Consider the following 18,208-nt stretch of genomic DNA (forward strand, 5'->3'; position numbering starts at 1 on the left):
GTGTACGGCCCTTCACGAGGCGAATGTGTGTCTTTTTACATTGCCTCTGGTTTTGACAAGCACATGGTGAAAGATGAGAATAAGATCAAAGGCACGTTCAATGTGAAAGTTAAAGCTGAAAATGGAGATGGAACAGACAGTTCACCAATGAGTATTTACACCAGGGTGATCAAGAAACAACAAAGGTGGAGGAAAGTTCTTTTTGACGTCACTACCAAATCTCACTACCGAGTAAGTTAAGTCCAATATATAGTATTTTTAATTGTGCTTCACCATGGTAAACACCATGATTTAGGGGCTTTACTATTTTTAAATCTCTTGGTAATGAAAACAGAAAACTCCTTTTCTAATGCTTGAGGCTAAATCAGTACAATAGTACTGTTTCAATTCTGGTCCCCCCCCCCCTCCCCCCCCCAAAAAAAAAGAGAACTCTCCATGACTAACTCTAAGAAGAAAATATGTTTTGAGATTTTATGTAAATAAAAATAAAGCATCAAATATGTACAACAAAATATTAAAAGGGTTTTGTCATCATGGCCCCTGTGGTTAGAATCTTTGGGCCTCTTTTTCGCTCACGAAGTGCCCAAATTCGCGACAAAATATGGGACGAAGCCGTTTGGTATATGCAATTTTTAAAAATTAATTACGGCGCTGTTTATCAATGAATATTACTGAAAGTTGGCACACAGTTAGGAAAAAGGTCATTTTAGATTATGTCAAGCGACAAAACTCGTAAGATTACCAGAAGACCGTTAAAAATAGATTTTTACTCTTTGGAGTAAAATATTTCTAAAACTACCGGGCGTGTAGGTTTTGTCGCTGACAAGGCAATACATGAACATTTCTTCTTTTAGGTTGTAAAATTTCATATGAATATGACGAGTACTTTTCCCATATTTTTCAAAACACTATCCTAATTTGTTCTTCATTTGTAAAAGACAAAGCCATTTTCCCCCCCCTACAGCCCGAATCACAAGTTCAAAACGATTTGGCACCAAACAGCGGCTGAGCGAGTCGTGGCAAAGCGCTTTCTAATTGGTTGACCTCGTTTTAAAGTTCATGACTAGTCAAAATGTCTGCGCGGTCTCACTGGCAGAGGGGTGTTTATCGTCTGCCATTGCGTTTGGGTTCAATAAACAGCTGATAATTTGACTGTTTCATTTACAAGAATTTAAGAAATTATAGTTAAAAGTTTTCGATTGCAATATGATCTACAATCTCAGCATGGGTTTAATTATTGTGTTCCAAGTCACGTTCTGTCAGTAACCTTTGTCCCTTGTCCAATTTCTCTTTTCCTTCTATATTTCTTTTGTTTACGTACGCAATCCCTCTCTCTCTCTCTCTCTCTCTCTCTCTCTCTCTCTCTCTCTCTCTCTCTCTCTCTCTCTCTCTCTCTCTCTCTCTCTCTTCTACTCTCTCTCTCTCTCTCTCTCTCTCTCTCTCTCTCTCTCTCTCTCTCTCTGTGTGTGTGTGTGTGTGTGTGTGTGTGTGTGTGTGTGTTTATATATAAGTTAGAACTCTTCTAATGTTTTCATCATATTCTCTATCAAATTTGCCATAAAATTGCCAAATTTCAATCTTTTAATCCACTTATTACGCAAGATACAACCAAAGGTCGAAAAAAATCCCGAAAAAGCCTCCCATATTTTCGCGTTTTTTTTCCTCTTTGCGGGTCATCCAAATAAATGACACCTTTGAAACTGCATAGCTTGTTTATTTATGAATGGATTTTCAAAATTCAAAATGATTTTTACTGCTCAGTGGAGATAGGGCTTTGATTTCAGACAAAAATTTTCCTCAGAAAGAGAAAAAAACATTTTTCATAGTCCTTGCTATAGAATGACCTTAATGGGTTAGTTCATTATCTTTGTCCTAGATGCTGGGTGCGGTTCCTGCCCTCCCATAGTGGGCAGGGAGGTACTTACTGTGTCTTCTATCCTCCTATATCTGTTTTCCAACATGCTTTCTGTCTTTGTCTTGGAATGAGATTACTTGGTTTTGTCCTGGCCCTGGCCGGATACCCTGGCTGAGAGGGAAACAGTCAAATGTATAGTTTTGGGAGATGAAATTTTTGTCCTTGTAAATCATCTCTCTATTATAAAGTTATTTTGTTTTATTCTTAACATGTGATTTGTAAACATTTGAGCGTATTCCTCTTAGTGGGGACTTGTGCTGGTGTCTGGGTGAGACTTTTAGGCGATATCAAACTAAGTACACTGGTAGTGAACTCTTGGAATCTACATCTGTTCCCTATTTCAACCTTTTCCCCTTGCCTTACTTTTTCCTAAACTCCCTTTAATTGTACATCTAGAATGTTTTTACTATCCAATTTTCTTCCTTTTTACTGGGTTGATATGACCTAAATGTGTTGCAAGCGCCGTAAAACCCTTAAAAACAAAAACTTGTCCTAGAGAGTGGTGGTGGATTATGAGTAAACTTCCCTCATAGGATCGCTCTAGCTCCATGGTTGATAAGGCAGCATAAACAAGTGGTCACACCATGCAGTAATTGGGAGATGTTGGCTGGATAATCAGGTGGTCTTGGACAACGTGACAGACTTTTGTAGCGAGTCAGTAGGGATCTACAAGGAGCTTTCTCTTATAAGGACTGAAAATTATGTACACACATTAACTCAGGGCCGTAACTACTTATGGAAGCGAAGGTGGTGAGTTTTATGGGCTCAGCAAGTAGTACAGGCTTGAAAATGTTATGCCCAAGAGGAATCTATTCCAGTCATATGTGGTCTAGTGGTATGACACTCGCTTTCGGATCGGAAGGTCCTGGGTTCGAGCCTTGCTCAGCGCATAGTTGAGTCCTTGGAGAAGGCTCTTTACTCACGTTCTCTCAACGTACTCAGGTGTAAAATGAGTACCTGGTCGTTAACAGCATTGTCTCTGTCCCAAAAATTTGTAATATCGCCTGACAGGTGTCATGTCTCGTCCTACATGTTATGTGTTGCTGTTGGCCAGGGACCCCTTGTAAAGCGCTTTGAGCACGTTTAGTGGATATTGCGCAATATAAAAGCTCAAGTTTTTTTTGTTTTTTTTTTTTTTTGGTGTTTTTTTTTTATATTTTACAAATAGACAAGACATGCTTCTACTAAGGGGTTAGTGCAAACAGAGCTGTAAATTCTCAGGCAATTGCTTGAAATCAGAGAATCCATTATTCTCTACCTCAGGGACATACGATAAGACAATAATAAATTTAATGAAATTAATCCCATATGGAAAAAAAATGTAAATGTTGCTGCTCGAAGCTCAGAAATAAATTACAATGTGAAATTGAATGGAAGCTTTAATGTAATAAACGCAAACAGCTAATGTGGGTTTCCCCTTTTATCAACAAAACAGGATGAAGGTACCACCACATTGCTAGAAAAAATATCATTGAGCCGCTTTCTCCTTATGAAACGTCTTCTTCTTCTTCTTCTTCTTCTTCTTCTTCTTCTTCTTCTTCTTCTTCTTCTTCTTCTTCTTCTTCTTCTTCTTCTTCTTCTTCTTCTTCTTCTTCTTCTTCTCTTCTTCTCTTCTTCTTCTTCTTCTTCTTCTTCTTCTTCTTCTTTTCTTCTCTTCTTCTTCTTCTTCTTCTTCTTCTTCTCTTCTTCTTCTTCTTCTTTCTTTTTCTTCTTCTTCTTCTTCTTCTTCTTCTTCTTCTTCTTCTTCTTCTTCTTCTTCTTCTTCTTCTTCTTCTTCTTCTTTCTTTTCTTCTTCTTCTTTCTTCTTCTTCTTCTTCTTCTTCTCTTCTTCTTTCTTCTTCTTCTTCTCTTCTTCTTCTTCTTCTTCTTCTTCTTCTTCTTCTTCTTCTTCTTCTTCTTTTCTTCTTCTTCTTTTCTTCTTCTTCTTCTCTTCTTCTTCTTCTTCTTCTCTTCTTCTTCTTCTTCTTCTTCTTCTTCTTCTTCTTCTTCTCTTCTTCTTCTTCTTCTCTTCTTCTTCTTCTTCTTCTTCTTCTTCTTCTTCTTCTTCTTCTTATTATTATTATTATCTTATTATTATTTTATTTATTATTATTATTATTATTATTTATTATTATTATTATATTATTATTATTATTATTATTATTATTATATATTATTATTTTATTATTATTATTATTATTATTATTATTATTATTTTTATTATTATATATTATTATTATTATTATTATTATTATATTATTATTATTATTATTATTATTATTATTATTTTATTATTATTAATTATTATTATTATATTTTATTATTATTATTATATTATTATTATTATTATTTTTATTTTTTATTATTTTTATAATATTTATTATTATTTTTATTATTATCATTATTATCATTATTTCAGCTCATTCTAGAGGCAGAGGTGATTGATTCCAGTGGCTATGTAGCCATAGATGAAATTCTTTTCTCATCTTCTCCCTGTCCTACCAATCTGACCTGTGACTTTGAAGAGTCAGGCCTATGCGGTTATAAAAATACAGGGGAGATCAATTGGAATCGTGCCAGTACTGGGATCATGCCATCGACAAAGATAGTGTTTGATCATACCACTAGATCTAGACAAGGTAGATGCCTGATTTCTATTGTGTTACTGTAAGGTTTTGTTGTATGACACTTGCCTTCGGATTGGAAAGTCCCGGGTTCAAGTCGTGAGCAATGCACGGTTGAGTCCTTGGAAAAGGCCCTTTACTCACATTCTCTCACCATAGTCAGGTGTAAAATGTGTACCTAGCCGTTAGCAGAGTTTTCTCTGTTGGAAAATAAATTGCAATATCGCCTGACAGGTGTCATGTCCAGTCCTACATGTTAAGTGTTGCTGTTGGCTAGAGCCTCCTTGTAAAGTGCTTTGAGCATGTTTAGCAGATATCGGGCTATATAAAAGCTCTTATTTTATTTTTAAATTTTTTATTACGATAAGTGGCCCACCATGTCAAAATGCTGTTATATCGGGATGAATAAGATCAGTAAGAGTGAATTTACAATATAAATGTTACTATTTACGAACGGTGTCTTTTGCAATATAAGAAATGTCGTGTATTCATTCCCTCCAAAATAAAGAATGGAAATTAAACCTAACTTTGATATTTGTGGCTATCCATTCTATTTTTAGCACCAAGTTCATCATGACATAACACTGCTCTGAGATGTCAGGTTACATCTGATATACATGTGCCAAAGACGTCAGATTACTTATGATATAAATGTGTCCTAAAGATGTTAGGTTACGTATGATCTATGTCGTAAAGACATTGGGTTATGTATGATATGTGTTCCAAAGACGTTAGGTTACATATGATATGTGTCCCAAAGACGTTAGGTTATGTATGATATATGTCGTAAAGACGTTGGGTTACGTATGATATGTGTCCCAAAGACGTTAGGTTACATATGTTATATGTCGAAAAGACGTTGGGTTATGTATGATATGTGTTCCAAAGACGTTAGGTTACGTATGATATATGTCGTAAAGACGTTGGGTTACGTATATGTTGTAAAGACGTTGGGTTACGTATGATTCGTGTTCCAGAGACGTTAGGTTGCGTATGATATATGTCGTAAAGACGTTGGGTTACGTATGATATATGTCGTAAAGACGTTGGTTTACGTATGATATGTGTCCCAAAGACGTTAGGTTACGTATGTTATATGTCGAAAAGACGTTGGGTTATGTATGATATGTGTTCCAAAGACGTTAGGTTACGTATGATGTATGTCGTAAAGATGTTGGGTTACGTATGATATGTGTTCCAAAGACGTTAGGTTACGTATGATATATGTCGTAAAGACGTTGGGTTACGTATGAATATATGTCGTAAAGACGTTGGGTTACGTATGCTTTGTGTTCCAGAGACGTTAGGTTACGTATGATATATGTCGTAAAGACGTTGGGTTACGTATGATTTGTGTTCCAAAGATGTCGGGTTACGTATGATATATGTCGTAAAGACGTTGGGTTACGTATGATATGTGTTCCAAAGACGTTAGGTTACGTATGATATATGTTGTAAAGACATTGGGTTACGTATGATTTGTGTTCCAAAGATGTCGGGTTACGTATGATATGTGTACCAAAACCTTCTAACTGGTGTGACCTGGGTGAATAAAATGTACTTTTTCCTACCCACCAGTTTCATTATTTCTACTGAAATGGCAAACCGACCCAACTCACAAATTTTATTTTTCAACTCAAATATTGAACGAATAAGTACATATTATACATAATTTTGTTGAGCAAAGCAAGCCTCACAAATCAGCATTCAGTTGTTGTCAATGATATAACACAGGCTTTTCTTCAAAGTTTGTGATTTGAAATCAGGTCTGAAAAAAATAAGATGCTGTGTGTATCATTACAAATGTGGAGATTTCCCTACATTGGCAAGATAATTTAAATGTTGCTGCCTAAAGCTCGAAGAAATAGATATCAATATGAAATGGAATGTAAGCTTCAATTTAATTACAAAAACATATAGAAATTGATGTTACGGGTTTCCCTTTTATCAACAAACAGGATGAATGTAACACTACAGATGAAATAGATGATGACATCATCTCCTTCATCTGTAGTGTTACATTCATCCTGTTTGATGATAAAGGGGAAACCCGAAACATCCATTCTATATGTTTTTGTAATTAAATTGAAGCTTACATTCCATTTCATATTTTTATTAACTACATTGACAAGGAGAGGGTCTTAATTTTGAAATGTCTGTTTTTAGAATTTAAAAGAATAAAAATCACTCTGCAAGGAAGACGTTTATTTTCATTTCAATTTTATAAGTTATACTTAAAGTTAGATTTTAAGCATCAGATTCATTCACCCCGACATTATAGAATTTTGAGCCGATTGGTCAGATAGTTGACTCGACATCTCAACATGGTATTATAAAGTCTTGATGGATTAGGTGCTGAACAATTGAATTTTTGACACAAATGTGTGGCTATGTGGTCTAAAGTCTTAATGGATTAGGTGCTGAACAATTGAATTTTTGACACAAATGTGTGGCTATGTGATCTAAAGTCTTAATGGATTAGGTGCTGAACAATTGAATTTTTGACACAAATGTGTGGCTATGTGGTCTAAAGTCTTAATGGATTAGGTGCTGAACAATTGAATTTTTGACACAAATGTGTGGCTATGTGGTCTAAAGTCTTAATGGATTAGGTGCTGAACAATTGAATTTTTGACACAAATGTGTGGCTATGTGGTCTAAAGTCTTAATGGATTAGGTGCTGAACAATTGAATTTTTGACACAAATGTGTGGCTATGTGGTCTAAAGTCTTAATGGATTAGGTGCTGAACAATTGAATTTTTGACACAAATGTGTGGCTATGTGGTCTAAAGTCTTAATGGATTAGGTGCTGAACAATTTAATTTTTGACACAAATGTGTGGCTATGTGGTCTAAAGTCTTAATGGATTGGGTGCTGAACAATTGAATTTTTGACACACACGTGTGGCTATGTGGTCTAAAGTCTTAATGGATTAGGTGCTGAACAATTTAATTTTTGACACAAATGTGTGGCTATGTGGTCTAAAGTCTTAACGGATTAGGTGCTGAACAATTGAATTTTTGACACAAATGTGTGGCTATGTGGTCTAAAGTCTTAATGGATTAAGTGCTGAACAATTGAATTTTTGACACACATGTGTGGCTATGTGGTCTAAAGTCTTAATGGATTAGGTGCTGAACAATTGAATTTTTGACACACATGTGTGGCTAAGTGGTCTTGGGGTGTGACATTCGCTTTTGGATTGGAAGGTCCTGGGTTTGTGGCGTGCTCTGAGCAGCGCATGGATGGGTCCTTGGAAAAGGCTCTTTTCTCACATTCTCTCACTGTACTCAGGTGTAAAATGTGTATGTACCTGGTCAGTAACAACGTTGTCTGTCAAAAAAAATTGTAATATTGCCTAAAGGTCTCATCTTACATGTTAAATGTAGCTGTTGCCTAGGTTGCGCTATATAAAAGGTCAAGTTTTTAAATAAATAATAAAAAAAACTTGTGTCCACTTTGTGCTGATTTTATTATGAGATTGATTACAGCAATTATAAACTCATTGTTTTATATTTATAATGATAAAACATAATAAAGTTCCCTTTATTCATTATCAAAGGAAAATTTGTCTTTAGAATCTGTTCCTGCCTTAATTACACTTTTTTTTACAGTGTTTTATTCCTTATTTTTGTGGGCTACCATATATTCAAGACTCTTAAGGGTTAATTAGATTTGATGAAGAAATATCCAATGCTTATTTTCCCATGGATAGGTCACTACATGTTGTACGAGTTTGATGCAGCGGCAAAGCCAGGATACCAAACAGCCAGACTGTCTAGTTATTTCAGCCCACCTCACAACCATGGGCGCTGTTTGACTCTGTGGTTCTCTGGATTTGGAAAAGGTAACCGTTTGAAATAATTTTTATTGATTCTTTTTTCTCCACTTCTTACACTTATTCTAAATTCCATAATATTTATCTTCTTCAAATTAAGTGGCTGAATCAGTCAGACTCAAAGCTGCCAACTATATGCCAAAAAAGGGTGTTATTGCACTTTAAAAAAATCAAATTATGCTTTCAGTTGGGGTTGGCAGCTCTGCAGACTGAGTATTAGTGTCCAGTTCATATCTTAAAGAAAAATACATTAAAAATTATGGTGTTTTTCTGACAGGTTGTCATGCATCTTCGATTGTGAAAAGCAAGTTTTGAATCATGAATGGTGTAATTGGATATCAATGGATTACAATTGTTAGATATTCTCGATACCTCTCACATTTTTATTCACTATTTTATTCTGACACTTCTCTTCTCAGTTGTTCTCTTGTTATTATCAACAAAAGTACCGTACCGCTCCTAGAGGATTACAATTGTAATCCATTGATATCCAATTACACCATTCATGATTCAAAACTTGCTACAGTTAAACCCTCTGATGACTATAACATCAATCTCTCTTGGAACAAACATGTCGATAGCATCTCCGAAAAAGCAAACAACATCAATGCTCTCATAAGAAGGAACTTAGGCAATTGTTCGCAAGAAACAAAAGAAACCTGTTACAAAACGCTAATACCACCCGTTTTGAGTATGCCTCGGTTGTTTGACACCCAGTGAAGAGAGAAATAATAAAAAAAATTGAAAAGTGTTATGTTCAAGGCTCTTAATAGCCTGATGGCTCTGGATAGCCAACGTGGTGAAATAAAGAATGAACTCTGAAGACTCTTGTAAGCACTTGTGAACAAAAGATTTTATTTACTTCCTGTCACTGTTTATATACATGTAGACGAAAAGGGGAAATAACTATAATTGACTAAATAGGGGGATATAAAGATTCAAGGGAAATTATTCTTACTTTACTAATTTACACTAAAATATATACATGGTTACATTCCTTTGTTCATAATTGGCATTCATACATCTTTCATACAGGTTACAATAAATTTCTCATTCAACCCTTAGAATCTCAATCATTACAAAAAGGTGCAGCAGAAGGCAGCTTGCATGTTCACTGGTGATTACAGAACAACCATAAGTGTAACTGGCATTCCTAAGAACTTGGGGTGGACACAGTTTGAGAAAAGAAGAAAAAGAGCTAAAGTAACAATGTTCTTTAAGATGCACAACGGTCTGGTTGAAGTCAAAACTAATGAATTCCCACCAAGACCAACAATTTCAAGAACAAGGCAAGGGGTCACAATGACCAACGATACCTAAGACCAAGTTGGAAATGACAAAGTCCTATGCAATCCTCATGCCATCAACAATTCAACGATCAACTATACCTAAGACCAAGTTGGAAATGACAAAGTCCTATGCAATCCTTCATGCCATCAACAATTCAACGATCAACTATACCTAAGACCAAGTTGGAAATGACAAAGTCCTATGCAATCCTTCATGCCATCAACAATTCAACAACCAACGATACCTAAGACCAAGTTGGAAATGACAAAGTCCTATGCAATCCTTCATGCCATCAACAATTCAACGACCAACTATACCTAAGACCAAGTTGGAAATGACAAAGTCCTATGCAATCCTTCATGCCATCAACAATTCAACGATCAACTATACCTAAGACCAAGTTGGAAATGACAAAGCCTATGCAATCCTTCATGCCATCAACAATTCAACAACCAACGATACCTAAGACCAAGTTGGAAATGACAAAGTCCTATGCAATCCTTCATGCCATCAACAATTCAACGACCAACTATACCTAAGACCAAGTTGGAAATGACAAAGTCCTATGCAATCCTTCATGCCATCAGCAATTGGATTTTGGAATCAAGTCACTGAAGACATGGTGGAAGCACATGATTTGGATCATTTTATAAGAATACTACAATTTACAACTATGTCATGTTCAATATTGCTTGTGTAAAACTGACAATACACCAAATGTGGACTGCAAGTAAAGGAAGAAGAAAAACATTCATTGTGATTGGGAATTGAAGCTAGGACCTGCCTGTAATGGCACCCTTCTAAAAGTAAAAGGAAGAAAACATTCATTGTGATTGGGAATTGAAGCCAGGACCTGCCTGTAATGGCACCCTCCTAAAAGTAAAAGGAAGAAAACATTCATTGTGATTGGGAATTGAAGCCAGGACCTGACTGTAATGGCACCCTCCTAAAAGGAAGAAAACATTCATTGTGATTGGGAATTGAAGCCAGGACCTGACTGTAATGGCACCCTCCTAAAAGGAAGAAAACATTCATTGTGATTGGGAATTGAAGCCAGGACCTGACTGTAATGGCACCCTCCTAAAAGGCATCAGCTACTTAAGCAGCTTTAATTCTATAAAACTTGTTTTCTGGTATTGTTTGTTATAAGAGCTATTTTATAAAGGATTTGACATTACACTTAATGTCTCCTTCAGTCAAAGTAAGTCATTAAGAAAGCTGGATTCAATGACTGCTCTATAATAATTTTTTTAAAATGTAAGCCTGGTATAATACATGTTAAAAGTAATAACAAAAATGAATATAACAGCTTCAAAAAAGAACAAAATACCAAACACGGAACGTTTCCAGCTCAAAACCATTCTTCAGCAAACAACAACAAACAATGAAAACACAAGTACATTACTTAAAAAAACAGACGGATGAGAGGGAAATGTTTGTCATATGCTTTCTGTATACAAATCTAGGAATGTTTGCTGGGTTAGCCAACAACAACCCAGTATCACTTTGACTTCTTGTATAATATATGTTTCGTATCACTTTGACTTGTATAATATATGTTTTGTATCACTTTGACTTTATAATATATGTTTCGTATCACTTTGACTTGTATAATATATGTTTTGTATCACTTTGACTTGTATAATATATGTTTTGTATCACTTTGACTTGTATAATATATGTTTCGTATCACTTTGACTTGTATAATATATGTTTCGTATCACTTTGACTTGTATAATATATGTTTAATATCACTTTGACTTGTATAATATATGTTTAATATCACTTTGACTTGTATAATATATGTTTAGTATCACTTTGACTTGTATAATATATGTTTAATATCACTTTGACTTGTATAATACATGTTTACCATTTTGATGGATGTCAGTTGTCCCAGCCTACTTCATAATAAATCACACCAACCTTTAAGAAATCTTTGTGCAGTGATTTCTTTGCACTCACATCGATCCATAATATATTTTGCATAGAAAGGCTTTCAATGTTGTCTCTTCTTTATCTTTATATAAACTGACTGATTCAAATTGAGCTTTACTGTGCATCTATTGTCATAATTATTACTGTAATATTATTATTTTGAAAGCAATTCTTGGTGTGGGTATGGAGACTATGGATGGTAGAATCACCCCACTGATAAAACAAGCTATCACATTTAAGAAACGTCTCACATACCAAGACTTGTGGGACTATTTGAGGGTTGACCTAACAGCTAAACAACTTTTTCGACTGGATATTTGGGTCAGGAGCAACACTGCCAAGACAGTTGTGGCTATTGATGACATTGAGGTCCTGATGGGAACTTGTGAAGATATTGACAAGAAGAAGAAGGAGAGGAAACAGAAGAAGCCTTATTTTGACCGTAAGTTCTTTAACTTTGAGGTTTTTATCATTTCTTTGTTTTCATTATTTTAACTAAGGCCAACTTAAATCTGAGGTAAAATCCATATACAATCTTATTTGTCATGTTGATGAAAACAAGGGACCCGAGCAAATTATTATTAAGATATTGACCACAATATTGTAGCCTACATGAATGTTTCAGGCCTGTATGGCCATCACCAGGACTGTGGGAAATGAGTACAAGGTGTTGTTGTCGCTGACTGTTGAAGCGATTCCGTCATTTCAAAGTTGATGAATAGGTGTTTCCGTCGATGCCAACAGCAGTTGTGGATTTCTTTCTTAGTGTTGAGTATGGCCTCGAGAGGATGTTTGATGAAAGTACGAGTAGAAATGAAATGGTTTCAAACTGGTTCATTCATATTCCAACTACTCAGGAATACAATTCTCACTACATTTTGTTTTCAATACTACTTTGTTTATTGTTTTGCTGATGAAGGGCTTATACCCAAAAACATCCAATGTTATATTGTTCCCATCCACAGCCATTTCCATTTTCACCATTTTATTAATATGTTTACGATCCCAGGCATCAGACAGCCCCCACTGCTCTTACTATAGTTTTTTAGAAAGGTGAACCGTTTTTCTTTATTAACAAAATTCACTTTCTTTATTTGGCCCAAGGATTGTTGAATGAAATCTTATTTTAGAAGGTGTGTCCTGTTTGAAATATTTTTATGACATGTGATGAATTTGGATGTGTTTACTTTTACGTTATTCACATATTTCAGTGACAAATTATATGTGCATTGTTATAGTTACTATTTTTAATTTTTACATGATACTGGTCATGGAATAAAACCATGATCATGACACTTTTCCCACGGACTAGTCAGAAGCCGATTGTTTATATATTTTTAATGTTGAAAGGTACCAACACCTCTAGGGAGAACCGACAATATAGAGATACTCGTGTAGTAAATAGAAGGGGAGAGGGGTATGCACTTAAGCCAATCTTCAATAGAAGGCGGTTTGGAATAGAAGGAGGAGTGCTCAACTTGACCAAAGAAAAAGGGGTGGGGGGAGGGGTGTGCACTTTGGCCAATCATCAGTAGAATGGGGGTTCGGAATAGAAGGAGGGATGTGCAATTTGACCAATCCATAGAAGAGGGAAGGGGAATTCTCAGTTTGGACATTTTCTAATTGATGCGATATGTGGTGTATAAAATGGTTTTCTTTCAATCAAATATACTGCCAGTAAAATGACAACGACAACATAGAGAGTGTCTTTTTCACCTGCACACTTTGTGAGCTGAAATTTCATAGAAAGGGGTGGGGGATACGCGCAAACATTTAAAAAAAAAGATAGACAGGGGGAGAGGGGGGGCTATTTGATACAGTTGAGTTTAGGGTTGGATTAGTTAAATTACCACTAATTTACATTTAATTTTTACTGTACTAAATGAGTAGTATGTTACTTGAAGCTACTGTGAGCTGTAAAAAGTAATGTACAAAAATGAATATAACATTGAAACAAAATACTAAGTTTGCGGTCTCAAAACATTTCTTCAGCCCAAATCAAAAACAGTTTAAACATAAATTATCGTGTTAAAACCAGGTAGACAGTGGAAAGGGTCTTGCCAATTCATGTGGCAAAAGTTTCTTTTCTCTCCATTCTTTCCAGCTAAGAAGAGGGTTAACCATCAAACATTTGAAGACTCTCCCAAGCAAGATTTTAAAAAGTGGACCGTGACCAGTTCTGCCAGCCAGGCCCCAGCCCTCAGGAAGTTCTATCCACGTGTGGATCACACTTATGGAACAGTCAAGGGTATGTCATGGTTTACTTTATCTCTGTTTAGCTAGGATTGATTGAACAAAAGCAATTGTTTTCAGCCACACAACAAGAAAAATAACTTATTATTATCATCCAACAGTACGTTTGAAGGACATAAGAAGAGGCTGCTGGGATGAGGATGGAGCAAATGTGAGATTAAATGATAGTTATTAGGGGCAGTGTTATAAGATGTCAAATAAGATTCTCACAAACAGGGGATGAATAAATTCTTTTGACCTCAAATGGTACCGTGATTTTTTTATTTTGTTTTTTGTTTAACTTTTTTTTAGAGCGAGCAATTAGGTGAATTGCATCTTGAAAATGGGTATTTAGAGTTATATTTTAAAGAAAAATAATTCTGCTTCACCAAATTAGTGGGCATTTTGGCAAAATGGGCAATAGGCCGGCGGGTAATGAGGCCATCAGCACTGTATTTTGGTTCTTTTGGGCAATAGGCCGGTGGGTATTGAGGGCATCAGCACTGTATTTTGGTTCTTTTGGGCAAAAGCCCAGCGGGTATTGAGGCCATCAGCACTGTATTTTGGTTCTTTTGGGCAATAGGCCGGCGGGTATTGAGGCCAACAGCACTGTATTTTGGTTCTTTTGGGCAATAGGCCGGCGGGTATTGAGGCCATCAGCACTGTATTTTGGATCTTTTGGGCAATAGGCCGGCGGGTATTGAGGCCATCAGCACTGTATTTTGGATCTTTTTTAAAAAGCTGTTTTATTCAAATTTGTTAATTCCATATAAAAGTTCATATCCTCATCTGTTCATTTCTTTGTATCTCCCTAATAGGTCACTACCTTTACATTGGGAAAAAGGGAAACCACAGTATTCCATCTCTTGCTGAATTCCCTATGACGAACAAAATGTGTTTGGATTTCTACCTATTCATGTCTGGAGATAAAGACACAACCTTCATATTGAGATCATTCAACCTCACTGGTTTGGAGCCTTATTTTATAGGACATGGAGACACAAGTCCGAATAGATGGTCACACCACATGGTGGAAATAGGCTGTGACAAGTAAGTCCACTGTTTTTTATTGCTGGAACAACAGGCTATGAGCAGAAGGTCACTGTATGTTTTCGCTGTGACAACAGGCTGTCACTTGTAAGTCATGGTCTGTTATTGTTGTGACAACAGGCTGTGACCAGTAAGTCATTGTTTGTTATTGTTGTAACAACAGGCTGTGACCAGTAAGTCATTGTTTGTTATTGTTGTAACAACAGGCTGTGACCAGTAAGTCATTGTTTGTTATTGTGACAACAGGCTGTGACCAGTAAGTCATTGTTTGTTATTGTTGTAACAACAGGCTGTGACCAGTAAGTCATTGTTTGTTATTGTTGTAACAACAGGCTGTGACCAATAAGTCATTGTTTGTTATTGTTGTAACAACAGGCTGTGACCAGTAAGTCATTGTTTGTTATTGTAATAACAGGCTGTGACCAGTAAGTCATTGTTTGTTATTGTTCTAACAACAGGCTGTGACCAGTAAGTCATTGTTTGTTATTGTAACAACAGGCTGTGACCAGTAAGTCATTGTTTGTTATTGTTGTAACAACAGACTGTGACCAGTAAGTCATTGTATGTTATTGTTGTAACAACAGGCTGTGACCAGTAAGTCATTGTTTCCTGACACTAGGTCGTGACCAGTAAGTCATTGTTTCCTGTGACAGTGTGGTCGTGACCAGTAAGTCATTGTTTCTGTGACAGTAGGTTGTGACCAGTAAGTCATTGTTTGTTATTGTTGTAACAACAGGCTGTGACCAGTAAGTCATTGTTTCCTGTGACAGTAGGCTGACCAGTAAGTCATTGTTTCTGTGACAGTAGGTAGTGACCAGTAAGTCATTGTTTGTTATTGTTGTAACAACAGGCTGTGACCAGTAAGTCATTGTTTCCTGTGACAGTAGGCTGTGACCAGTAAGTCATTGTTTCTGTGACAGTAGGTCGTGACCAGTAAGTCATTGTTTCCTGTGACAGTAGGTCGTGACCAGTAAGTCATTGTTTCCTGTGACAGTAGGTCTGTGACCAGTAAGTCATTGTTTCTGTGACAGTAGTGTGACCAGTAAGTCATTGTTTTTGTGAACAAGGCTGTGACCAGTAAGTCATTGTTTCCTGTGACAGTAGGCTGTGACCAGTAAGTCATTGTTTCTGTGACAGAAAGTGTGACCAGTATAGTCATGTTGTATCTTGTTTTGTAACACAGGTGTGACCAGTAAGTCATTGTTTCCTGTGACAGTAGCTGTGACCAGTAAGTCATTGTTTCTGTGACAGTAGGTCGTGACCAATAGTCATGTTTGTTTTGTTGTAACAACAGGCTGTGACCAGTAAGTCATTGTTTCCTGTGACAGTAGGTCTGTGACCAGTAAGTCATTGTTCCTGTGACAGTGGGGTCTGTGACCAGTAAGTCATTGTTTCCTGTGACAGTAGGTCGTGACCAGTAAGTCATTGTTTCTGTGACAGTAGGTTTGTGACCAGTAAGTCATTTTTGTTATTGTGATCAGTTAAGTGTTCTGTCCTTTTTCGTGCAGAGGGTGACCATAAGTGGGTTCAGTTTTGTTTCCTGTGACAGTAGGTGTGACCAGTAAGTCATTGTTTCTGTGACAGTAGGTCGTGACCAGTAAGTCATTGTTTTCCTGTGAAAAGTAGGTTGTGACCAGTAAGTCATTGTTTCCTGTGACAGTAGGTGTGACCAGTAAGTCATTGTTTTCCTGTGACAGTAGGTCGTGACCAGTAAGTCATTGTTTTGTTTTGACAGTAAGGTCGTGACCAGTAAGTCATTGTTTCCTGTGACAGTAGGTCGTGCCCAGTAAGTCATTGTTTCCTGTGACAGTAGGTCGTGACCAGTAAGTCATTGTTTCCTGTGACAGTAGGTGTGACCAGTAAGTCATGTTTCCTGTGCAAAGGTGTGACCAGTAAGTCATTGTTTTTTTGTGACAAAGGCGTGACCATAAGTCATTGTTTTGTGACAGGCTGTGACAGTAAGTCATTGTTTTTGTGACAGAGGCGTGACCAGTAAGTCATTGTTTGTTATTGTTGTAACAACAGGCTGTGACCAGTAAGTCATTGTTATTGTGACAAGGTGTGACCAGTAAGTCATTGTTTTGTACAGGTGTGACCAGTAAGTCATTTTTTTTGTGACAAAGGTGTGACCATAATCATGTTTTTTGACACAGGTGTGACCAGTAAGTCATTGTTTTTTTGACAAGCGTGACCAGTAAGTCATTGTTTATTGTACAAAGGTGTGACCAGTAAGTCATTGTTTCCTGACATAGGTGTGACCAGTAAGTCATTGTTCCTGTGACAGTGGTCGTGACCAGTAAGTCTTGTTTCTGTGACAGTAGTTGTGACCAGTAAGTCATTGTTTTGTGACAAGGCGTGACCAGTAAGTCATTGTTTCTGTGACAGTAGGCTGACCAGTAAGTCATTTTCTGTGACAGTAGGTGTGACCAGTAAGTCATTGTTTTTGTGACAAGGCTGTGACCAGTAAGTCATTGTTTCTGTGACAGTAGGTGTGACCAGTAAGTCATTGTTTCTTGTGACATAGGTGTGACCAGTAAGTCATTGTTTCCTGTGACAGTAGGTCGTGACCAGTAAGTCATTGTTTCTGTGACGTAGGTCTGACCAGTAAGTCATTGTTTTTAGTGGCAAGAGCGGGCGGTAAGTCTTGTTATGGACAGTGGTTGACCGTCATCTTCCCTTTGACAGATTACATAAGTTATTTTTCTGTGAAGAAAGGCTTGAATTAAGCTTTTTTTTGAAGTATTTTCATATCATTTGTTTCTTGACATATCTACCATAATCATGTTTTGTGGTGTTGGACAGAGTGTTTTTCTTTAAATTTGTGACATAATCATTTTCTGTTCGAAGGCTGTGACCAGTAAGCTTGTTTTATGTGAATATGAATATGCTTGTTTTGTTATTTTGAGTAAGTTGCCAGTTGTTCATTTTCCTTAATACTGTGACAGTATATGTTTCGCTGAGTAGGGAGTACCGTAGCTGTTTCTGTGACAGTAGTCGTGACCAGTAAGTCATTGTTTCCTTGACAGTAGGTTGTGCCAGAAGTCATTGTTTCCTGTGACAGTAGGTCGTGACCAGTAAGTCATTGTTTCCTGTGACAGTAGGTGTGACAGTAAGTCATTGTTTCCTGTGACAGTAGGTTGTGACCAGTAAGTCATTGTTTCCTGTGACAGTAGGTCGTGACCAGTAAGTCATTGTTTCTGTGACAGTAGTTGTACCAGTAAGTCATTGTTTCCTGTGACAGTAGTCGTGACCAGTAAGTCATTGTTTCTGTGACAGTAGGTCGTGACAGTAAGTCATTGTTTCCTGTGACAGTAGGCGTGACCAGTAAGTCATTTTTCCTG

At 36.7% G+C, this 18,208-nt stretch overlaps 1 protein-coding gene across 1 annotated transcript in view; it reads left to right on the forward strand.

The window, feature by feature from the left end:
* Positions 1–18,208, forward strand: part of LOC144978845 (MAM and LDL-receptor class A domain-containing protein 1-like) — a 181,367-nt gene that overhangs the window by 45,054 nt on the left and 118,105 nt on the right. Inside the window, exons 23-28 of the mRNA XM_078925405.1 lie at positions 1–231; positions 4,314–4,533; positions 8,235–8,366; positions 11,752–12,027; positions 13,690–13,833; positions 14,636–14,867. The exon at positions 1–231 is cut by the window's left edge and continues 65 nt beyond it. Coding sequence (XP_078781531.1) covers positions 1–231; positions 4,314–4,533; positions 8,235–8,366; positions 11,752–12,027; positions 13,690–13,833; positions 14,636–14,867 — 1,235 coding nt within the window. The remainder of the gene's footprint in view (positions 232–4,313; positions 4,534–8,234; positions 8,367–11,751; positions 12,028–13,689; positions 13,834–14,635; positions 14,868–18,208) is intronic.

Source organism: Berghia stephanieae, chromosome 8, assembly GCF_034508935.2.
Source record: "Berghia stephanieae isolate SIO BIC M18660-M18661 chromosome 8, UCSD_Bste_1.3, whole genome shotgun sequence".
Taxonomy (NCBI): Eukaryota; Metazoa; Mollusca; class Gastropoda; order Nudibranchia; family Aeolidiidae; genus Berghia; species Berghia stephanieae.